Below are 25,369 nucleotides of genomic sequence, written 5' to 3'. Positions count from 1 at the left end.
ATTTAAATGTTTATTACTATAATGGCTGTTTGGTTGAAGTCCAGGACTGCAGGTCGACTTTAAACCAAGCCCACATTAAACAGAATGGGCTCGCAAAACACAGGCAGAAAGATGTGAAACATTTGTTCATGCTTGCTTTGGTCATGAAAGCTTTATTCCTTTACAGAATTCTGCATTAACACCATAGTACACACATACATGAAAATCTCTGTGCCCTAGAAATGTTTATGTATTTGTTTCCCCTATAAGACAAGCTCCTTGAGGGCAGGGAAACTATCTTTTTATTTCTGCACATCCCATGTGTTGCATAACCCCAGACATGTAATAATTGCTCCAATAAAATGTTAAAATTATTGGCAAAATAACAGTTAATTTTGAAAAAAATCAAAAGGGAAAAATAAGGCCATTGGTGTAGGCCACAGTCTTAAGAACTGGGAAATGACACACTATCTCAAGTCACTGTTTGCGGAATGTACAACACAATGCAGCATGCTTGTGCTGATAAATTCAGTTGTGAGTTTACCTAGGAGTTCACTGTCAGGAGTAGAGAGGATAAAATCAAAGGTATTATAGAAATGGATAATGTAGCCAGCACGATGTTTAAGGGGAGACATATCCCAAAGAAGATCAATCAAATTTGCATTATGTGATAATTTGATACCTCATTCATTAAATTGCTAAAAAAAAAAATTGGTGCCACCCTGATAAGCTTTCTTGAACAAGGGAGGCATGTCCGTTTGGGGAGTTGTCATCTGCTGCAGACGCACACGCAACACATGTAAAGTGTCCCTGCTATCCAGGGCCCTATCAACTCTCAAACCTTTAATCATTTCTCTACCACTTGACATCAGAATTAAAAGGCATATAGCCTTAAAAGGCAAATACCCAGAGTCCATCTGAAAAATTATTATTTTTCCTCATATCAACCACCTGAGGCAGGTGTAATGCAGCCTCGTGGTTCCATGCAGGTGCTCAAACTCTAGCTCCACAACTTTTTAAAAAAAAGAGGTGGGGTCTTGCTGTGTTGTCCAGGCTGGTCTCAAACTCCTGGGCTCAAGCAATCCTCCTGTCTTGGCCTCCCAAAGTGCTGGGCCACCATGCCCAGCCTTCACCACTTATTTGGGGCAAGTATCTTAACCTCTCTGAGCCTCAGTTGCCTCACAAAGAGGAAGATAATAAAAGAATATGAATATCTTGAAGGTATTCTGAGGATTAGTTAATGCACATGAAGTACTTAGCCTGACACCTAATTAATCCTTATTGTGTATCTCCTATTATTGTACATTATCCCACCTGCTACTCTATTCATCACTCCTCTGCTCGCCTTCCCTGCTCCAACACTGCAGCAGAATTTAAGAGAGAAGGAACAAGTTAATGCACAGTTCACAGCTATTTCAGCCACCATGAAATTACTGCTGTGGCTGTCAGCCTGGTCTCCATATACAGATATTGAAAGTTAAAGCCTCTGGATGGAGAAAAAATACAATTTTGTTGTAGCTGTTTTGTTTTCTATTGCTGCATAACAATGTATTCTCTTTTCACTTGAAATCTAAAACCTACATAGTCTGGAAAACTAAGTACGTTTATAAACATGAAGATGATGACAAAAGACTTCACGACAATCTGCTCTTTCTAGCCTCAAAGGGACCACAGTGACAGAAGATCCTGGTACGACACTGTCCTCCCAGAAAGTGCTTGCTAGAAAAGGGTTTGAGAAAGAAGAGCCATTTATATGTAAATATCTTAGACTTGTTACCCCTAAAAATAGTGGAAAGAGGGAAATAATTTGTTAAGAAATATACCAGAAAAGGGAACTGAGGCTGAATGAGTATACAGCCTAGTACTGTGACAGGAACAGAAAGAAGCCTTCTTGGCCAGCCTAATGATAAGGTCATTCTCCCAAAGTGGAAAGTGGAAAACTAGCATGTGAAGCAGGGCACGCTCAAGACCAGCCTCAATCAATCAACTGGCGGGTTCACAGTGGCCACTGGGTTAAAAATAAATAAATCTTTTGTTTCAGATGAACTTTAAGGTTCTTCGAGCTTTAAGGGGCTAGCAATCTGGATCTGGTGAAAACAGGTCACATAGGCAAGCATTGGGAGGAACTTCTAGAAATAGCACACAAACAGCCATCACCCAAGCAAAGATCGGCAGGGTCAGGATTCATCAGTGCAAGGGACCACTCTGCCACTCTCAGTCACAGGCAACCCTGCTGACTACAGACCCAAGTGCCACCCAAGGCGTACCTGCAGCTGCTGGACTGATCATTCCACAGCTGGCTCCAGAGGCCTGAAAAGAACAGGTCTGGTCACAAGGCAACCATCCAGCACTTTCCACTGCCTTGCTTGTGGCTCTTTTCCTCTCAAATAAGTTACTGAGATACATGAGGCACTTCATTCAAGTGCCTAAAAATCACAAGAAAAAGATTAAGTTTTGCCCCCCAAATCCCTGTTTGCAGCTGCCACACCTGGCACTCAACAGCTTATTTTCATGGAAATACCTGGCATACAATGGACTCCCCCCACAGCCTGCCTCCCTTCATACCACAGGACACTTCTGTACTAGTGTGGCTGGGAAATGCCAGTCACTGTCTAACCCTACTTCCTCGGTGGTGCTAGGCGTTTTACATTTATTTTCCTTTCTTGTTATGCATCCAGTGTCATGAAGCAGCAACTCTGGCAGCTTAGTTAAGTGCATGACATCAGAATTCTCAGAGCTAAGGGAACTGGCAGAGATCACTGGGCTCATCACTGACCTGAAACCATGCTAAACCTCTTCTTTCCCAAGCACACAAGCAAGCTGTGTCCCTCAAATGACAAGCTCCATGGTGTTCTGATGATATACTGATATCATTTCAGTATGATGAGGGGGATTACTGGAAGTTTCACCATCAAGGAAGTCATCATCCAAAAGAGCCACCATTACAAAATACAGGCCCTGTGCAGCATAAACATGAAATTCTGGAGGCACAGAGCTTAAGAACTGTCAGGATCCTGGACCAGGGAAAAGGCTAAGATGTCTGGCTGTACTTCCACATAGAAGATTCAAACCTGGAAAACATTTGTTCTAAATAATCCAGATCCATTTCCTGGTGCCAAACGTAATTCCACTCATTTCAGTCTAACAAAGTTATAGACAAAACTCTTCTGAAATGTCTTTGTACTTAAAATTGTTAAGCCAATTTTACTCTGTGTCACGGGCTGTTGTGCAATGAATTATTACTCAAAATATTACTTGATTACAAAAAGGCCAGGTCTTACATCGGCACATTAGAGATATATATATATATTTTCTGTTTAAAAGTGCTACATAAAAAAATCTGTCATCGTGCCCTGCACTCTCCAGTCCTGGTTCTATCACAGCTCCAGAACAAATGGAAATATCACCAATGAAATTGAAGACCCTCATTTCCTTAGAGACCAATCCTTTTATAGTTCCATAAGAGAAATCAGTCAACATGTAAGTCTTTTCTATCCAGTCTAGTGTCTTTTTTTTTTTAGGGAACTGGTCATTATTTCTCTAAAGGGATATTCTTTTGGAAAATCTCTTCCTTGGGTTACAACTATTTCAGATTCATTAATTTCCTAACTGAAGTTACATTAAGTCCCTTCTCCAGACAGGACACTAGCCTCCAAGCCAGTCCTTTGATTTATCAGTTCCAAAACGAGATGACTCAGGCAACTGCTATACTGGAAATGCCAATTGGGCCTTGAAAGTCAAGTTCAGTTAAGCGGCGATTATATTCCAGCCCACCCTGTCAGCAGTCAGATAAAAGTAAAGGCAAGAAGTCTGTGCGAGAGGAATCAGTAAAACCACCTCCTTCAGAAAAATATCTGATCCATGGAGAAACTGAAAGAGACAGAACTGCCTTCTCCAGAGGTGACCCTTCCTTGGCTATCTTGAGAATGAGGTGACACAGTTCTCAAACCCTAAGAGAAGCTTCTACATGGCACTGTCTAATGTTAGCTGGTAGAGAGAAACACTAAGGGCAATCTTTTTGGATGCTGGTCTTCGACAGATCATTTAAGACACCCCACTGTCATTTCTCATGTGGTAGTTAGTGAGCCTGGTTTTAAGATACCAAGGTAGACCAGAACACACTGGAAAATTTGCAGCAAGAGATGTTAAGATCTGTTGCATTTCAATGAGGGCTGAAACACCTCCGCCCTGTGGGTTCTGCTGCACAGCCACAACAGTGACACTGGCAAAGGGCAGAGTTCCTGTGGAAACACTTACAGTGCAAACCCGCTGGTGAAAATGGGTCTCTGAAAAAACAAAGGTTTCACACCCATAGAACATAGTGATGAAGCCCAATGGAATGGCAGGTTTGAGCCAACAATACAGAGTCTGAACCAAGTCAATCATTGACTTCACATATATGGAGATAAAAATCCATAATTAATTGAAGGATAAAGCCTACAGAGATGACATATTCTAGGATTTTTCAGATCTTTAAGCAGCTGCTCACTGACTAACTCACAATCCAGGGCAGCTCTCCAAGCCTTTTCTGCTGCCAGGAAAAGACAAACCAAGATAATCTACATTTATATGAGTTAGGTTGATCATATTATATGCTAATAAATGAATTAGCTCCACCTTCACCATCCTTCTGCTTGAATTAAATTAGTAGTTGAGGCTTTAAAAGGGCACTCCCTTCCCCTCCAAATGAGTTTGGCACTCCTGTTCAGAACACAGAGTTGGCCATCTAGAAAAGGCCCTGCCCTTTCCATGAGACAGCCCAGTTACACTGCAGAGGCAGGTCACCAGGCTTAGGACCTCACAAGGTCAGCCCCATGCAAGTCTCAACTGTCACACCTATCTTTGCCACCTTCAGGGGGAGGAAGAGAACCCTTTCTCATGCCTCACCTCAAGGCATCCAATTCAACCAACATTACTCAGCACCTACCAGGGGCCATGCACTGGCAATACAACGCGAACCAAGACAAAGCCTCTGACCTCATGAAAAAAGTTTCTACCAATGGGATAAACCAGGCACAGTTTGCTTTTAAAAAGCACTTGAGCATTGTTAGTCCAGTGTAAAACAGGTAAAGTTCCATGGGAAAAATACAAATCTGAAAGAGGAAAAAGGAGAAAAGGAATTTATACTATCTTCAACCTGGTTACTACTGACTTTCCCTGAAGACTGAACTTGTGCATCACCTCCTCCAAGAAGTTCTCCCTGAATACTCAGGTTCACAATCCCCTACTATCCGGTACCCATTTCCATTCCTAAACTCAACTATCCAGTGATGAAATTGTGGGTTTCTGCTGTCTCCCTCACTACAGGGAGAGCTCCTTGAGCTTTTCACCCCCAGCATCTACGGTGGTCTCTGGCCACAGCAGGTGCTCGGTGAATGCTGTGAAGTGAAACATGGAAGGGTGTGCTGACATGCACATGTGGCATGCTCAGGCCTGTTTATGGATGTCTTTGTAGTTACACGGAGAGTGACGTATTTTTTCTATGTAACTTCTTCACCCCTATCTTTTCTAATGTAATACAAGTCCTTCTGTACAAATTACAAAGGAATACCTTCCGTCCTCCTTCAATATTTATTGTAAATAAGGGGAATTAGACATGAGCAGAGGCAAGAAAACCTAGTCTGTCCATTAGTACTTAGCTCAGAAACTGGGAGGCAAGGAGAGTTGGAAAATGGAATGGGGAAGGCAGGCAAGGGCCAGCCAATTGGGAACCCTCCCCAGGAGCCTGAACTTTATAGGGCACAGGAAGCCTTTAAACGACTTCTGGCAGGAGGGAGGTTAGGGCTGAGTTTTAGACAGCTCATCCAGGCAGTTTGTAGAGGATGGATTTGAGTGAATACAACTAGATTCACGGAAACCAGTTCCAAGGCCATCACAATAATCCACATGTACGATATAAACAAGTGTGGTAATTGGGGGAAAAGAAGAAATTGACTCAGGAAGTATTTACCAAGCCAATCTGGCATGATTTGGCAATCAACTGAGGTGGGCAAAGAGGTGAAGGAGAAAGAAAAGTCTAGAATGGTGGCCAGGTGACTGAACAATGGTGAGGCCAGTTCTGACCGGGAAAATGGGAGGAGGAGCAGGTCAGGGGGGAAAATGGGATATTTAATTGTGGACATGTTGACTAGGAGATGCCTAAAATCCTTTAGTCCAAGCAGGTCTGTCCGGCAAGCATATCAGACATGGGACCTTGGACCTGATATTGGGCCGGTCTAAGCCACAGTTTCCTCGGGTGGGAAATGCAGGTGCTACAGTGCTCCTCCTCTCTCTCAGACTACTGTGAAGATTAAAGACGACGGAGTATAAAGTAGTTTGTCCTAAGCCTGCCCCAGTTCCAGAAGCAGTAATTGGGCTCAGGGGGGAAGACAGGAGACAGAGCTTTGGAAGTCCTTGGCATATGGGCAATATTGTAGAGACTTAAAAGTTGACAAGACCATGTACCGTGACAAAGAAAACAAAGTAAAGACAAACCACCTCCCACCCGCCCCACCGGCCCACCCCACACCTCCACCCCCCCACCCTGGGAACACCAGTGGAACACCCATATTTAGGGAGGTCGAGGCATGAGGAAAGAGATAAAAAAAAAAAAAAAAAACTTAAAAACACCTCAGTAAGCATTGGAAAAACACAGAAACGGGGAGCAATGAATCTGAAGGATAAGGTAGCAGCCAACAAGACAAAGAACTGACCTGACTACACAGTCACTCCTGGGCTTTGCTAGCGCAGTCTCCTGGGGACGGGCACCGGGAAGAACCACCAACAGGGCCGGGAAGGGCATTTGCAGACAGCTGTCGGGAAAAGGCTGAGAAGGGAAAGAAAAACACTGTGCCCCACCTCAAAAGGAAAGTGGAAAAGGCCAACAGGGACTGAGAGGCTGAGTTCTCAAGAGAGATTTGGGTATGTTTTTAAAATGAAGGTTTTGCCAGGCACAGTGGCTCATGCCTGTAATCCCAGCGCTTTGGGAGGCCAAGGCAAGAGGATCGCTTGAGCCCCACAGTTGGAGACCAGCCCGGGCAAGCTAGTGGACCCCGTCTCTATGAAAAATTTTAAAATTAGCTGGGGCATGGTGGCGCATGCCTGTAATCCCAGCTACACAGGAGGCTGGGGTAAGAGGATGGCTAGCGCCTAGGAGTTAAGGTGGCAGTGAGCTGAGATTGCGCCACTGCACTCCGGCCTGGATGACAGAGTGAGACCCAGGCTGGAGTGCAGTACAGTGGCTCAATCTCAGTTCACTGCAACCCTAACTTTAATTAAAAAAAAAAAAAAAAAAAAAAGTTAAAATTAAATGAAGGCGTCAGGAGGACACGAGAGGATGAAAACACAGAAGGGAAGGCCTGGCCCAGGGAGAACACAGAGGGGACCCAGGCAGAGCAGGTGGAGGGCTAAGCCTGAACAGGAGGTCAGCTCATCCCAAGACTCAGACCTTTCTATACAATGGCCCAAGCAGAAGAAAAGTAAGGGGACCTATTTAAGTCTAGCGGATGGAGGAGTAGGAGGTGGGTGAGGGGCTTAAAAAGGAGAGTGGTGGGGAGGCCTCATTAGCATTTCTTCCAATTCTCAGACAGTTTCTTCCTTTTAATGTTAAGTATCCTTCAGGCAGAGAGCTGTCACTATGTAATTTGACTTCAAAATATTAATGGCAATAATATTAATGGGAACACTCATTTAATATCTTGACAGGCACAATTTTTCAGAATCATGATTTTTCCTATTTTAAAATAAAATTCTACATACACAAGTTTGGTCCTACAGGACCAAATGACAACAGAGGGAGTCAACACCCATCAGAAACAGTTTAGAGAGAAAAATGCATACTGAAGTTCTAATGAGGCAACTTCAGGAGCCACTTATTTTGTCAGAAAATGACAGTTTGAGGAAAATGAGTTTAAATGGCGACTTAAACTCAAGGTCACTTCAAGGTCACAGTTGCACCTAGATCTTGTTTATGCCCCCTGTCGGTGTCCTGTTCTTATCAAGGGCAGGCTTTCATTAATACATTCCTGACATAGTGTGTGCTGGATGATGGTTTCAGTCTCTCGCTTTTTCCTATTTTGAAATCCATCTCTTATCACCCAAACAAAACTTAACATTTTGTTTGAGGAACCTGGGATTCAGCTAATCTTTTCACACACCTTTAATACTTATTTAAGTCTTCAAGGGAATAAAAACCGTACTGGTATATTCATTCTCTCTAAACTACTCCTGAGGCTGCTCTTAAACTCACACACACCAAAAAAAGTATTAATATCTATATCTGAAATATGAATTTTTCAAGGGAAAACCTTTTAGCAAAAGTGTTTGAATTGTGATTCAGACTCAAGACAGAGAATAAGGAATGATAAGGAATTTTTTCTTTCTACAAACATTTCCTGAATCCCAAGCATGTGCAGGGCACTTTACCAGGTGGTGGGAGGAGGCTGGGGGTCCCTAATGTTCATGCAGATGGCAGTACTTCAGGGTTGAAAGCAGGTCAGTGGCCAAGGTGAGGGCAGACACCCACAAACACATTCTCATTCACTCCAGACATTTGCAACAGCAGCGCCCCAGCAAATCAATACAACCACAACCCAGGTACAGGATGTGCATGACAAGAAGGCGAGGAGGCCCAGCAAGGAGACTCAAAAACAATATATTCTTGGCACAGCCAAAGAGCTAACAAAGGCTTCCGAACGACCAAAACCAAGGCTATGCTAAACATCAAATGCAAACACTGTTGTGCCGTACTATGAAGCAAAGGAAACTTTTGTTCTGAAATATCGTATATATACAGTTCAGAAACCTTTAACTTAAAATCAACTGTGAAAGATCTACATTCCAGAACAAGTGTCCAGTAAACAAATAAAAGTAGAAATGATCACCTTCAAAATGAGTCCCCAGGTGGGGCACGGTGGCTCATGCCTGTAATCCCAGCACTTTGGAAGGCCTGGAGGGTCGCATCACTAGAAGCCAGGAATTAGAGAGCAGCCTGGGCAACACAGTGAGACCCCATCTCTACAAGAAAAAAAGTTTTCTAATTAGCCAACCACAGTGGTGCACAACTGTAGTCCTAGCTACTCAGGTGGCTGAGGCAAGAGGATCACTTGAGCCCAGGAGGTCGAGGTTACAGTGAGTTAAGATTGTACCACTGTACTCCAGACTGGGCAACAGAGTAAGATCCTACCTCTGTAAAATAAAATGTTTAATTGAGTCCACATAGGAAAAAAAGTACTTCATATTTTCTGCAGGCCAAATCAAATGTTCAGCCTGAGCAACATGGCAAGACTCTGTCTCTACATTAAAAAATTAGCCGAGCTTAGTGGCAGTTACTCAGGAGACTGAGGCAGGAGGATCACTTGAGCCCAGGAGGTTGAGACTGCAGTGAATCATGTTCATGCCACTACATTCCAGCCTGGGGGACACAGTGATTCTGTCTTTAAAAAAAAAAAAAAAAAAATTGTTGGTGTCCTTGATCACATCTATAAATCTATATTCAAATAATGCACTTCTTTTTTGTTTTTTTTTTGAGACAGATTGTCACTCCATAACCCAGGCTGGAGTCCACGATCTCGACTCACTGCAACCTCCGCCTCGCCTCCTGGGTTCGAGCAATTCTCATGCCTCAACCTCCCAAGTAGCTGGAATTACAGGTGCGTACCACCAAGTCCAGCTAATTTTTGTATTTTTAGTAGACAGGGTTTCACCATGCTGGCTAGGTTGGTCTCGAACTCCAGGCCTCAAGCAATCCTCCCACCTCAGCTTCCCATAGTGCTGGAATTACAGGCATGAGCCACCACACCCGCCCCGAATGACGCACTTTTAAAACTGCAGTTTTCCTCCTTGAAAGCATGACAGAACAATTCACATCCACCAACTTGTATTGGATATTCAAACTAATCAAGGAAAATATATTTTAATGCCAATTGAAAGAGCCTGTTTACCATTATTTACCTTAATTACAACAATAAAAGCACTCACTTCAGCTTTTCAAAGGCCTCTTTCTGTCCTTTGCAGCTAAATATTGCAACTTGAATTATTTCTGGTTTGTTGGTTCTCACTAACTCAGACCCTCTGCTGTCCAATATTGAATAAGCAAACCAACAGACTTAATTTCAAGGTTTTCCATGAACCAACTTTGGCCAACATTGTAACTACAATAATTCCAGCTTCATTTTCCCATATTCCTTGCAAGATCTTTCAAAGAGGACCTATGTACAGAATTTACCCCCAATCCCTGTGATTCCAGGATAAGGAAGCCCTCTTCTGTTCCACCAGGAACTAGAAAGCTCCTACTGATTTACATTCCAGAATCCTACATAAAAAGCAAAACCAGTGAGGAAGTGGCACTCAAAAATCCCTTCTCTTAAATTCTATGTAAATAAATGTATTACTGCTTTCAAAGGTAACTTCAGAAAAGGGCTGGGTCCATCACTTCACATTGAAGTACTGAGGATAGAGTGGTGGTGATGATGGTGACACTGACAATCATTTTTCTGTGGTGGTATATGTCATGCCCTATGTAGATGGTTTACATAAGTCCTCACTGTGTTCCGATGAAACCCTGTGAGGCAGGTACTGTATTGCAGATGAGAAAACAGGCTTGCAGGAGTTAAATTATCCCTGCTAATAAGAGGCAGAATGAATAGCTGAACCCCAATCTGGCTGACACCCAACCATCACACTATGATGCACTGATAATTACGGTAGTTGTCCAATAAATATTACTCAGAGCCTGTATTTGTGTATTATTAGTCCATAATTATAGATTTTACATCCTAATTCATGTGACGTAGGCAAATGTTAATGCGTCTTCTTTAAACACAGACCAAATAAATGTTGATCAGGGAGATGCCAAAATAGGCATTATCTAAAACTATTCAAACTAGGCAAAATTATCCAGAGTTAATCCACAAAATTACAATCAAAAAAGTAAATGAGCTTTCAGAAGTAAGCAAGAATCAATTATATCTAGTTTTGGGGGGGTTGCCTTTTTTTTTTTTTTTTGCAATGGCTGAGGTTTTATTTCCTTTATGATTACTGTTAGTATGTTTATTAATTCTCAGCCATAAATGTACAGTTTTGTAACAAATAAAAACAATTTGGGGCCCTATCAGTTATATCACTACAATGCAATTATCCTGTCCATCTAAATTATTGAAACTTTCCATTCATATTTACGAGTCCATAGAAAACGAATACACGTTTCAGAAACTGAAAAATCTGGAAAAAACTTCAGAGTCTTGGTTTCCTTTCCCCATCCTCTCTTTAGAAAACATGTTACTGAAGGCAGTAGAGATAACCAGATGCTTCTGTGATGTCATTGGAGGGCACCAACAAGACTATACCCTATCCCACCCCTAAGAAACTTTCACACCACCACCCCGTTTTCTTTTTTTTTTTTTTTTTCAATTTCTTGTTATTGTTTCTTTCTTTTTTTTTTTTTTATTATACTTTAAGTTCTAGGGTACATGTGCATAACGTGCAGGTTTGCTATATATGTATACTTGTGCCATGTTGGTGTGCTGCAACCATCAACTCGTCAGCACCCACCAACTCGTCATTTACATCAGGTATAAATCCCAATGCAATCCCTCCCCCCTCCCTCCTCCCCATGATAGGCCCGGGTGTGTGATGTTCCCCTTCCCGAGTCCAAGTGATCTCATTGTTCAGTTCCCACCTATAAGTGAGAACAAACACCACCCCGTTTTCTAACAGGCAACCCTGCGGGTGTCTTTCCTAAACCAGTACGATTCTTTTCAGAAGGCCCTTGTCAAAATATTCATTTCCTCAGGAAATTAAAAGCAACCAAAGCTTCGCCTACCAAGATTAGAGAAAATAAATAAATAAATAATTTTGTTAAGGATTAAAATAAAAAAAGAAACCAGGCTAGGAGTGGTGGCTCTTGCCTATAATCCCAGCATTTTGGGAGGCTGAAGCAGGATAGTCTGAGCCCAGGAGTTCAAGACCAGCCTGGGTAACATGGCGAGCCCGTCTCTAAAAAAAAAATTAAATTAATTAATTTAAAAAGCAACCAAAGCTAGCATTTCTCCAGTGCCTATCTTGTGCTGGGCATGTTTAATGTAGTTAATCTAATCTTCACACCAAGCCTATGAGGTAGCAAACATTAGCACCATTTTCCAGAAGAGAAAACTAACCATCAGAGATGAAGGGACTTGCTTATCATTCACACTCCTAGGAAGTGACAGATCTAGGACAATGCCCCGAGCTTGCTGACACCAAGCCAACCCTCTTTCTACCACCCTCCATGGTTTTTCCACCCGCCAAGCTTGTTCCCACTACAGGGCCTTTGTTGCCTCTGCTTGGAATGCTCTTTCTCTAATCTCCACAGGGCTGTGTGCTTCTTGTCAGTCAGGCCTCAGCCAAATTGTCGCAGAGCTGCTGCACAGTGCATCACCTGTCCTTTGCAGACAGTGACCACTCCAGGTAAAGCAGCCACCTTGTCACACTGAATCATGTCACCCTGCTTTGATGCTCCACTTGGTACCTACCCAGCATTTGTCATTTTCTTCATTGTGCGTTTGCCGGCTTGTTATCCACCTCCCTGTGCTAGGGCAGCAGTGCTGGAAAGCCGAGATGCTGGGTCTTGCGTTCTCTGCCCTATCTGTAACACCTAGAACAGGCTCGGACACAAGGTAGGTACTTAATAAACACCTATGAATGACTGACTGGATGGTTTCCCTGCTGCCTCCACCATACACTGCAGTGGAGTCGGGAAAGAATCTCGGCCTGAAGTCTAGAGAGCTGGCTTCTCACTTTACCTTTAGCTAGGGAGCTGCTCTGTGGACAATCTCCATTCAGCTCAATTTCCACCAACATCAGGTTGTCTGTAAGATGCTGGCCGAGTGAACTGGAATTCCAGAGAGGACCAAAAAACCTGTTGGGTCACGGGGACTCAGACCATAGGAGACTGGGGCTCAAAGGGTAGGAGGATCAGGTAGGCCTCACCAATCTCATCATTTTGTCTTAGACTAACACGGCAGAGCACCATAATGCCCACTGCAGCTCAAAAAGAGGGTGAATGTTTTAAGAAAAAGTATATGAAAAAGATGAATCCTATTTCTTTTTACAAGGGAAAAGTTTATATTAACAAAAGATACTAAGCCAGGGTCACTCAAACTGTCCTAGTTTTGTTTTTTTAAGTTTTCACCTACTGCAAACCTCAAAGAAACTCTTTCAAAAAATAGAGGCTTTTGAAAATGCCTAAATAACACAACCAAATAGGTCCTAAAATGGGTCATCATCTAGTATATTTCACCAGGAGCCATAAGTGAGAACACATTTTTAAGAACATCTTTTTCTCTAAAATGTGTAGCTCCTAGCTCCTATTTTCTACTAAGTAACTATTTTCTATAATTAATTGAAGTGAAAATGTCCTCAAATACAAAGGAAACACCAGAACCACACCCTGAATGTTAGGAATTAATAAAAGCCTTATTTTAACTGACGTTTCTCAACCTGAGGTCCTGTGTCCTTTAGGTTTAGGAAAGGCTTTAGGAGGGTTACTAATCTGATGACATTGTTCCCAGAATATCATCAATATGCACATACGTGCATTTTTGCAGAAACAGGCTCCACAGCTCTCATCATCACTAAAAGGGTCTAGGGCTCAACAACAGTTTCAAAAGCACTGCTTTAGATGGAATCTGCTCTCAACTCTTCTGTACCATAATTAAACAACAGTAATCTACATTAAAGCATCTAAGAGGCCCACAGCTTGCAAATAAATAAATGTATTCTGTTTATGGAATTAGGCTAATACACGTGTGACTTTTGGGTGCGCTTCCCAAAATAATTTCAGAGCCCAGAACAAATCTGAGTATCAGAAGTCCAGAAGTCTCCTGAATATATTTCAGAAGGGAGCAGAATTTCCATTGTCCAATGGAACCATTACCAGAACCACAAAACTCTGACACCGGAAGGACCAGAGAGCTCAAGGGGCCCAGCCCTCCAACATCACAGATGCAAAAACCAAAGCCCATTGTAAGGAAAGAGGGCACTGTATCATATTTAAGTGCTTGTGACATGAGAAGTGGAGAGACAGAGCTATACAAGTACAAGGGACAGCTGTGACTTACTAATAAATATGCAGCTTTGCGGTTTTTAAGTGCCTGGAGAACAGAGGCTAGGTCTGAAATGGGAAATACAGGACAAGGTATAGAATATGCTCACTCTGGCCTATATGACTTATTTTATTAATGCAATTATGACAGGGCTCATGTTGACCAAGGTTTTATGCTCTGGCAAATTCCTTAATTTTTTACCACAAGCACAAACTAAACATCTTTGGTAACTTTTAAGCATTTCTCTCCCTGTGAGGTCAAAGATGTGCAAGGGTAAAACTTACATGGAATCAAAGGAACTTTTGGGAAGGCAGTACATAATAAAAGCATTGCTGGTAAGCTTCTTATTAAGTGGGCTTTCTACTACAAAAGTCCTATGTGCTTTGACAGATACTGCTCTAATTTACTGGTGCTACAGAAGCATACTAACATAATAATCTTGATAAATATCTCCAGATAGGACCATGATTCTCAACAAAAATTTCCTGTCTCATAAAATTCTTTAACATAGCACTTAAACACTACCGTAGTCAATACCCTTGGGCTCATTCCTCCCTCTAATTAAAACGTCTGTCCTACAGTGATTTGTAGTATTTGTCATCACCTTGGGTGGATACACAGACTGGGGGCTACAGACGTTTTGGGACAATAATGTTGTAATTGCCATACTAGTGAGAATGGCTTCTAGCAAAACAGTGGGATTCTCAGTCTCTCTCTGACTTGACGTAACAGGGACATAACTTACAACTATCCCATAGAGCAAGGAATGCCTTAGCGTCAACCAAGAAATACAACTGCATGGCTTGAAATGTATTTCCTTAAGGCTGATTCTAAACCAAGAAAATAATACCAACATCACTAGCAATGCTATACAAGTCACTTAGATGTGAGCTAAATCCTCTCCAACTCTGAGCAATGTAGATTTGGACCAATTTAGTTCTTAGGAGTTACTAACTTTGATAACACATTATTCGTTTTGACAGTTTAAACCAAACCAATTACTCCAAAAGGGAAGGAATTATGTAATTGCCTAATACATGGAAGCAGAGGCTTTAGAGATGTAAAGGCCTTTAGAGATCACTCAGTGCGGCCCCCTCACAATAAAATCGGGAAAGGAGACTCAGCCCCCTCACAATATAACCGGGAAAGGAGACCCTGATAAGTAGGGGCTTGCCTAAGGTCACAGCTTGAACCCAGTTCTCCTGACTCCCATTAAAGTACAGCATTCCCATATTGCTGGGAGTTGCATACTGAAATAAAAAGAGGGGTTTTTTGTTGTTTTTTTTCTTTTTTTGAGACAAGGTCTCACTCTGTTGCCCAGGCTGAAGAGCAGCAGCTCGATTATAGCTCTCACTGCAGCCTTGAACTCCTAGGCTCAAGCAATCCTCCTGCCTCAGCCTCCCCAGTAGACGGGACACAGATGCACACCATCACACCAGCCTGGCAGTTTGCTTTCTTTTTAAATTGTATAGTTAACACAATAGTAATTTGTGGTAAAAGTTAACTCCCCATATATTTACTAGTAAGCTAGCTTTCTCTGAAATACTAGGGCACAAATATTTATGTAAGAAAAATCTAAGTAAATATACATCTAATGTATTTTATAAATTAATAAATATTCCATATCTAAATAAATCTAAGTAAGCATATCTATATTTTTGTAGATATAGATTAGATAGATATTAACACATATTAAATGTATGTATATGACACTTCTCATGAGCTAGGGCAAGCTTGTTCAACCCACAGCCCATGGGCTGCAATGCATGCAGCTCAGAACAGCTTTGAACGCAGCCTAACACAGATTCGTAAACTTTCTTACAACATTATGAGACTTTTTTGAGGATTTTTTTTTTTTTTTTAGCTCATCAGCTATCGTTAGCGTTAGCATATTTTAGGTGTGGCCCAAAACAATTCTTCTTCCAACATGGCCCAGGGAAGCCAAAAGACTGGACACCCCTGTTAGGGCAACGGTAATGCTTTGGCTAGAACTTTGGTTCCCACATTCTGAAAACAAAGGCTTGAGCTATAGTGTCACAAAATTAAAAATGTCCCAGGTCCAAGCAAGTAATGAGTCAAGAGAGCTGGCTTCATAACAGGGAGTGGTGGGGTCTGTGGCAAACTGGAGCACCACAGCACTAAATGCCTTCAGTTTCAATGTTAAAAACATCTGTGCCAAATGAATATACCTACAGGCTGCCTGCAGGTCTAAGAGCTATCAGGCTTTTTTTGTTGTTCCAAATTAGATGACGATCCTGCTTCAACATCTATGATTATTTTATGATCTATACAAAACTTAAGGTATGTGATCGTTCAAATATAGTGTTCCCACTTTCTGCCTTTGCGGAGTCAAAGTTGTTTTGCAGGTCATCTGTTCACAAGCATGGAAACAGTTCCCTCCCAAACTTCCCAAAGATGGAAACATTTCTGTGGGTCAGGAACATTTACCTTCCAAAAGGGCATCTGAGATGTCCCTCTGGAAAACATTCTCAGGTCAGAAGTTCCTTTTCTTCTTTTGAGCAGACTGTTTACAGTCATTTAACTGAAGCAGGCTGTGGCTCTCTATGCTGGGTCCTTAAAAGCCAGCTCTTTGTTTTTCTTCCAGGAAGATGTTCCTGACCTCCCCAAACCAGGGGCTTACCTGCCTGTAAGTACTTCTGTAATTCACTAGTTGCTTTTGTTTGTTTTTTACCCCAATCTCCCTCGCTCTTGGAATTACAAGACCTATGAAAGAATGGGTCATGTGTGTCCCGTCCACTTGACTTTACAGGATAGAGCACAATGCCTGGTACTTTGTACATGCTCAGTGGTGGCTGGATGCTCACCTAGGGCTTGGCATTTCAAATAGAAACATGTAATAGTCTGTCAGAGTCAGTACCACAAGAGCCAAGCAGATGAATCTTAGTCAATCACTCAAACGACTACACCCCGAACTCCCTGTGACCAGTGTCACGCGCTTCCATTAGAGGCCAATCCATTCATACGTCCGTTCTTTCAGGTTGGAGGAGACAGCGGCAAAGGAGATCTCAGGATACTGAGGGAACACTAGGAGGAGGACCAAACCCAGACTGGCACATCAGGGACAGTTGTCTGGGTAATTAATGTCCACAATGAGACCTGAAGCACAAGTAAGAATCAGCAAAGCAAAGAGTTCCTCCTTTTGAGAAACTGAAAGAAGCTCATGGTAATTTGGGGAAATGTAAGAGAAAAGGCTCAAGAGGAAAACAGGAGACAGATCATGGAGAACATCCTATACCACTTAAAGACTCTGGACTTTGGCTGGGCGTGGTGGCTCATGCCTGTATCCCAGTACTTTGGGAGGCTGAGGCGGGCAGATAACCTGAAGTCAGGAGTTCGAGACCAGCCTATCCAACATGGCAAAACCCTGTCTCTACCAAAAATATAAAAATTAACCAGGCGCAGTGGTGCGTGCCTGTAATCCCAGCTACTGAGAGGCTGAGGCAGGAGAATCGCTTGAACCTGGGAGGCAGAAGTTGAAGTGAGCCGAGATTGTGCCACCACACTCCAGCCTGGGCAACAGAGAGAGATTCGTCTCAAAAACAAAAAACAAAAACAAAAAAACAAACAAACAAACAAAAAAGACTCTGGACTTTATCTAAGAGCAGTGGAGAACCACAGAGGAATTTTAAGTAAAGAAATGACTGTTGGTTTGGCAACTGAGAAAGACTATTTTGGATAGAGTAATGATAAGAGTGAAAAACAACGGACAGGGATTGAGTTTCCACTTAGGCCTCATTTTTATCACATTCTAATAAAGTGGAGCTAAGAAGTCAACACAAAAGGGGAACACAATCTAGTTGACTGTTTTTTCAGCTTTTTTTTTTTTTTTTGAGACAGGGTTTTGCTCTGTCATTTAAGCTAGAGTGCAGTGACATGATCATGGCTCATTGCAGCCTCAACTTCCCAGGCTCAAGTGATCCTCCCACCTCAGCTTCCCAAATAGCTGGGACTACAGGCATGTGCTACCGTGCCTAGCTAATTTTATTTTTTGTAGAGATGGGGTCTCACTATTTTACCTAGGCTGGTCTCAAACTCCTGGGCCCAAGGGATCCTATTGCCTTGGCCTCCCAAAGTGCTGGGATTACAGATGCGAGCCATAGCACCTGGCCTCAGTTGCTTTATTAAATAAAAAAGGACTATCAAAAATCCCAGGCACCTCTATTATTCTACACAAATGCTACTCTTCTCATAAAAATGCAGCACACTTTTACCATCACCACTAATCACCATTCTAAACACTTGCTACATACCAAAACTTCACTAAGAGTTGCATAAGATAAAATGATTCACGTTCCACCCACCAACCTCATTCCTCTCCAAGGCTGAGGCACAACCTTTTAAATGTTGATGTCTTTGCTTCTGCCCTGACTTTAACATTTTGGGTATGAAAATTACAAGTGAAAAACGTTATAACGTATTACAAGTTTTAAAATCATAGTCTTTTAAAATGACGTAAGAGCAGGGAATTTTTCATACACAAGGTTTTCAATCCATTACCATCTTCAAAGAACTCAGCAGTTAGGCCCAGTCTTTCAAGCACATATTGGTATGTCACTGATAGATTTAATAGAGGAATACCGTTCATCCAGTCACTCCTCAACTATTTTCATTTATTTCTTTTAGAAAGATGGCAAGATGCTCCCAAAGTACTTATACTTTACTTGTCCCCCAATCACATAAAATTTGGTTTAACAAATATTTAATGTTTACTGTGTATGAGACATTGTCCCAGGGTTAGGACAGTGAATAAGAGAGGTGGGTCCCTGCTCTCAAGCCATTTGTAATCTGGAGGAAAGTATAATAAGCAAATTCATTAACAAAATGATCTGAGAGAGGAATGAGTACAATGAAAGACAACAAAATAATAATGTGGCCAGGAAAATGCTCTCCAAAGGGGAAAATATCTGAGCCACAACCTGTTTGTGATGAGAAGCAGCTGGTCCCACTGCAGCAAACTTCTTCTTACAATGAAAATGAAGATGCTACATAGCCAATACAATTCACATACACTGAAATAAAACTCCCTCAAGATTCTAAAATATGTTTTTCCCCTTAAACACAGTGGGTTGATCAGTCAGTGTTAGACACTCCTTCCAATTGGCTCAGAAAAAAATCAATCATGAGAATAACTGCACTACAAAGTACAAAACAGAATGAACCACTAAATAGAAAATCTGGAAGAATTTTGGTGCTATAAATTCAGACCCCTGGATCCAGGAAGGAAGGGAAAAGATAATCCATGATTGTCCAGTAGTAACCTGGCTGCTTCACCTGACAGGACTGATTACAAAACAGGTACCTCACTGAGAAATTGAGAGAAAGCGGCCCTCCAAGGCTGCCGAGAACACAATGTCTTCAAGAGGGTTGAACCAGGAAAACAGCCTGGGATCCTGCCAAGCCGGTCCTTCCTTCCTGAGGGGGCGCCAAGGTCTTTCCATGACGCAGCCTCTAGCTCCTCCTGCCTCCCCATGTCCCCAGCACTCTGCATTAAGCATTAGATGCTGGTCCCCACTTAGAAGGTCAGCAAATCGAGAGCAAATACACGAAAGAAGAAAATAGGGTTTAAACAGAGGCAATTCTTCAGTTTTTGGAAGCCAGAGAAATTATGCAAAATAAACGTGTTCTAGAAGCAACAGAAAAAAAAACTGACAGTGATAATTTAGAAAATCAGACTGTGTCCAAAAATTAGAAACTAATTTGTTTTATTGTGATTTCGTTTTTTCTACGCTCCTATTCTCATAAATATTTTCTGCACTAAAGATAAAATATAGTTTTCAAGAGTCAGACTTGGCTCAACTGAAATTCTGTCATTTACTAGCATCTTAACACCTTCAGTAAAATATGGATAAGTCCTTATTGGTTTTTTTTCCCCACAGCTTTATTCAGGTATAACTGTCATACAGTAACATGCACATACTTAAAGTGAACTATTTAATAAGCTTTGACATATGTTTATAACTGTGAAACCATTGCTACAATCAGAATAATACAAATATTCATCTCCCCTAAAAGTTTCTGCCTCCTCTGTAATCCACCTCCCTCACCTCCACTCTCCATTTTTAGGCACCCACTGATCTGCTTCCTGTCACTATAAACTCGTTTTCATTTCTAGAATTTTGCATAAATGAAATCGTACTTTTTTGTCTAGCTTCTTTCACTCAGCATAATTATTTTGAGATTCATTCCTGTTGTTACATGTATAACAGTTCATCTTTTTTATTGCTGAGTAATATTCCATTGTATGGATAAATTACAATTGTTTAAACATTCATCTGTTGACATTTGAGTTGTTTCCAGTTTGGGGGTTATTACAAATAAAGGTGCTATGAACATTCGTGGACAAGCCTTTGTATGAATGGTTTCATTTCTTTTAGTAAATACTAAAGAGTAAGTTATACGGTAGGCATATGTTTGATAGTTTACGAAACTGCCAAACTATTTTCCAACATGATTGTACCATTTTACATTCCTCACAGTAGCATATGAGAGTTCCAGGTGCTCCACTTCCTCACCAACACTTGGTATGGTCAGTCTTATTAATTTTAACCTTTCTAGTGGGTGCATATTGAGATCTCATTTTGATTTTAATTTGCATTTCCTTAATGACTCATGATTTTGAGCACCTTTTAATGTGCTATTTGGCATGAAGGTGAGTGCCTATTCAAACATTTGACAAGTTACAAGTCATTTGTTGGATTTTAAATTAGGTATTTTTCTTATTATTACTGTGCTGTTAGAGTTCCTTTATATATTCATGTTACACATCTTTCATTTACATGTTGCAGTTATTTTCTCCCATTTGTGGCTTGGGTTTTCATTTTCTTAAACATTCCCTGGGAAGCAACAGTTTTTCATTTTGATAAAGTCCAACTTACTGATTTTTTTTTAATAGTTGGTGCCTTTTGTACGCTATCCAAAAAATTTTTGCTGAACCCAAGGTCACTACAATTTTGTTTTCTTATAGAAGTTTCACAGTTAAACTCTTACATTTAGGTTTATAATCCATTTTGAAATAATGTCTTTGTATGATGTGAGGTAAGCGTCAAGGCTCATATTTCTGCATGTGGCTATCCAGTTGTTCAAGCACCATTAGTTGAAAAGATTATCATTTCCCCCACTGAGTTGCCTTTTTGGCAGCTTTATCAGAAATCAGTGGATCATATATGTGTGAATCTATTTCTAGACTCTCTTCTATTCATTCCACTGATCTGTATGACTCTCTTTACTCCAATACCACATTATCTTGATTACGGTCATGTTATAGTTAGCCTTGAAATCAGAGAGTGTAAGTCCCCCAACTTGTTCTTTTTCAAAACTATTCTTAGACTGGTCTCAGTACTTTCCATTTCCATATAAATTTTAAAGTCAGTCTGTCAATTTCTACAACAAACTTAGAAAGATTTTGGTTGAGATTATATTGAATCTATTGAATACTTCAGGAAGAATTGAGATCTTAACCATATTGAATCCTCTCATCCATAATCGACAGCTAAAAGCTTCTCATGATCTAGCAAAAACTAAGTCCCTAGGTTTTTGGGGGTTTTTTGAACCTGCTACTTCAAGAGTTTGTTTTGTTTTTGTTTTAAGTCAGTAATCTGTAGTTCCACTTGCAACACATAAATTTATTATGGAGTAAATTCAATTATTCCACATGTAACTCTCTGAATAAACTAGACATGTCAATTTAAAATACTAAAGATAAGTAAGTATTTCTGCAATCCTGAACTTCAAAAGCACCTTTGGGCCAGATGTAGTGGCTCACACCTGTAATCCCAGCACTTTGGGAGGGTGAAGTGGGAGGACGGTTTGAGGCCAGGAGATCAAGACCAGCCTGGTCAACAAGGGAGCAAGACCCCATCTCTATTTTTTAAAGCATTTTTGAACCTATAAAGGATAATTTTTTTAAAAACAAGCATGCATTCCATACATTTCCAAATATTTACTTAACAAGATTTTCTTAAAAAGAAAAGAAAAGAAACAACACTCTGCCCATCCTACCTACCATATCCTCAGAGTTCCAAAATACCCAAAATCTTTTTAAAAAACAACATAAAAAAAAAATCTGCCCTCTGATGCATACAAATGCATGAAAACCCATCGGTTTCAAGGTCATTTAAATGCTGACCCTCCTTACCAACCAAACACTCACGTTTTCCAAAACACCACCAGTGGATTAAACATCTAAGTGTAATTATTTCAGACCATCATAAATACTGAAATCTGATTTACACCGAATCCTTTATTCATCCAGTGGAACAATAAGCAGCTCTGTACATGCCACCTAGTCAGATAACCTGGATCTTCCTACATTTATGACACCAAGAAGTCCTCATCTTTTGGCCTTCATGTAGGCCTCAGGTTCTCCACCTTGACTGCATGCTGGAATCACCTGGGGAGCCTAAAAGCATGGGTGATGGGGTCCCATAGCCCAGAGATTCCTATCTAGAATCTTTAAAAGTGGGGATTTTTGAAAGGTCCCTGGGTGATTCAAGTGGGTAGATTATGATGATTGAGAAGGACCAGTCTAGGCTCTCTCCAGGAAGAGATGCTTCTCATGGCCATTGGCCAATCTGCACCACCATACTTCAGAACCTAGTGAGCTCCTCTAGAGCTTTGCCCAACCTAACTCCTAATCAGACAATAATAGAACTCAACAATTCCATCTGGATGCCTACACTCACTTCTATTTCATATCCAGAAATTCACAGGATAAATGTAAATAGCTAACTGTATTTTAGCAATTCCTCTCTAGTCCCCACTTCTAAATGCCACAAAGTAAATCAGGCTGAAGGGAAATTAACTCAATATAATTTGACGATTAAGGTTAAACAGTCATTACGGTTTTTGTACTTCTATTTAAAAGAAAGGAATAGCTCCACAAGCCATCTTTAATTTCAGAAAATATACGGTAAAATTACCAATTCCACAAAGTATAAAATAAATACCTAAATGAGCCTTCATCACCATCCATCTGATTTCACCACTTGTAAATTTCAAACAGATTTTCAATACTGATATTGGGTTCAAAACTGACTCCCTCCAGAACTTAAACTATTAAACTCCTGAGAGTCTTCAAATAACGTACTCCATTTGGCTAAACCAGACTACTTTATTATAATTATCATTCCATCATCTCAAAGTGGGAACGACACCACCTGCATCACAAAGACAGTGTGAGGATTAGGCAGTAAAAGCATGTTAGCACCGTGTAGAGTGCTCTAGAAGTTTTAATTTATTTACAGCAGAAATTTTGCCTCATGGGAACTATGTGAAAAGCAGAGGCAAGTGGGAAGTTGCGGGTAGCTACACGTCAACACCCAGGAACACAGGCTGGTGATGTGGGGAGGGAAGGCGGTTAACAACCTCCTGAGGAGTCCTTGCAGCTCTTCTCAGACCAACAGCAGCAGAAACCCATACCTCAGGACTCCCACCTCGGACTGACTGAGTTACTTGCAAGTATATGTAAATCTCATCTCCTTGGAAAACTGCTAAATAATGAAACTGCCAACGTGCAGACCCAGGCGCTCAGATCCCTGCCAGTGTAGCTCATGTACCTTTGGGATGTGCAAGCCGAAACACGTGTGCACGTCTGAGCGGCGGAACCAACATGTATCCATAAACATTATGAATAATACTCGCGAGAATGCACGGCTTTCTCCTAAGTTAGCGCTTGAAGCACTTTACCCAAATCAAGTCCCTTTCGTATCACTCCTTCCCTGCCTTTCCTACGTATCCACTCGAATGCTCAAAGTTGGAGCTCCTTACCCATAGACTGGGCGGAAGGGGTGACCGCCCTGGACCCCTGCCCGACTTCCCGTTAGGCCAAGCCGCTGTCCTGAAAGGGGATCGTGTCCAGGCTGGCTTCCTGGAGACACACCTGCGCCTGCACACACCCACCGCGGTCGCGTCACCAGTGCCGCGGCCACCTGGACGAGGACCAAAGTCTGGAGGGAATTCCCTCAGCCATAGAGCGATGGGAAAGCGGGACCCGGGTGAGTTTTGAAAAACATAAGGGGAACGGGAGTTGGGTGGACACAAAGGGAAAGGGTCACCGCTACTCACCCAACCCTCGAAGGTGTCCGAGGCGCCGGTCGTGCGCAGCAGCTCCTGGAATTGCAGGGTGCAGTTGGCCACGAAGTGGTCGTAGCCCAGGGGCGTCTCGTGGAAGACGGCCAACTCGAGGTGGCCGCCGTCGGTGACGTTAGCGCAAAACTCCTCGTTGTACGTGGGTTTGTTGGTCTTCTGCTTGGTGCTGGTCTGGCCCACGCGCACCTGGTCCACGCTCACCGTCAGATAGGGATCCAGCAGCTGGTGGCCCTTCTTGAAGAGCGAGTGGCGCAGGGACCAGCGGGTGGGCTGTAGCCCCACCGCCTCACCGATGCGGACCCTCAAATAGCCATTGAACTTCATGGTACCAGACGACATGCCGGCGCCGCTGCCCCGGCCCCGGGGGGCCGCGCTGGTTCGCAGCGGGAGAACGCGGAGTCCCGTCTCAGGCCAGCCCTCGGGACAGCTGCAGGAGTCGAGGCAGCCCTGGGGAAAGGCAGCGCCCAAGCGCCCCTCGACTGGCCATTCTGCCTCCTCCGTGGGACTTTTTCCTCCCCTCCTTCCCTCCCTCCCGAGGTGGAAAGGAGGGGAGCCCGCCGCCGAGCCCTCAGCGGGCCGGGGAGGCCCGACCGTCCCTTCCAAGCGCGCTGCGCTTCCCAGGGGCTCGCGCGGGACTCGCCCCTTCTCCAGGGCCGGGCAGCTCCTCTCCCCGGAGAGCCGGAGCTACCCGTCCGGTGAGCTCCAGCCCCAAGCGTCTCTTCCCCCGCCTCCTCCTGCTTCTCCTCCTGCCCCCGCCTCCGAAGGCTCACGCTCTCCCCCACTCGGCGAGCTTCAAACCAGGAAGCAACTGCCGCCGCCGCCGCATCCCCGGCGAGAACCTCGCGCCGCCAGGTTCCAAGTTCACAGAACCCCTGCGCCCGCTCCCGCGCCTTCCGGACCCCGGGGGCGTGGCGCGCGGCCCGCGGCCCGCGGCCCGGCCCTGCGGTGGGTGGATCCCCGCGGAAGCCCCTGGGAGTCCAGTGCCCGCTTGCACCGCCCTGCGCGCCCTCTTTGTAGCGCTGGGTCTGGCCGTGCGCTGCGCGTTAGGGGCCACCCCGGGCGCAGGCCAAAAAGGAAGGGGTTCGTGGCCCAGGCTGAGCAAACACCTGAGGCGTGGGAGACTGGCCTGGGGAGGGATGGAAGGTTGGGAGGACGCAGAGGAGGGCGCTCCAGCCAGGAACCCGCGCAGCGAGGAGTCGCCCGCCCCCTCTCTCCCAACCTCC

General features: G+C 43.0%; 1 protein-coding gene across 7 annotated transcripts in view; it reads right to left on the bottom strand.

Annotated features, from left to right (window-relative positions):
- PRKCH (protein kinase C eta) overlaps positions 1 to 24,866 on the bottom strand; it is a 232,879-nt gene extending 208,013 nt beyond the window's left edge. For 6 of the 7 annotated variants that reach the window (XR_012415843.1, XR_012415844.1, XM_005561437.3 and 3 more), the window contains exon 1: positions 24,123 to 24,866. Coding sequence is in view for 5 of the 7 variants with exons in the window: in XM_005561437.3 (XP_005561494.1) it covers positions 24,123 to 24,485 (363 nt within the window). In the remaining 2 variants the exon portion in view is untranslated. Of the gene's footprint in view, positions 1 to 23,825 lie in introns of all 7 variants that reach the window. The other variant, XM_073997490.1, reaches the window with a different exon arrangement.
- Positions 24,867 to 25,369: the final 503 nt, after the last annotated feature.

Source organism: Macaca fascicularis, chromosome 7 (genome assembly GCF_037993035.2).
Source record: "Macaca fascicularis isolate 582-1 chromosome 7, T2T-MFA8v1.1".
NCBI classification, from domain to species: Eukaryota; Metazoa; Chordata; class Mammalia; order Primates; family Cercopithecidae; genus Macaca; species Macaca fascicularis.
This window is presented reverse-complemented; position numbering and strand designations above follow the sequence as displayed.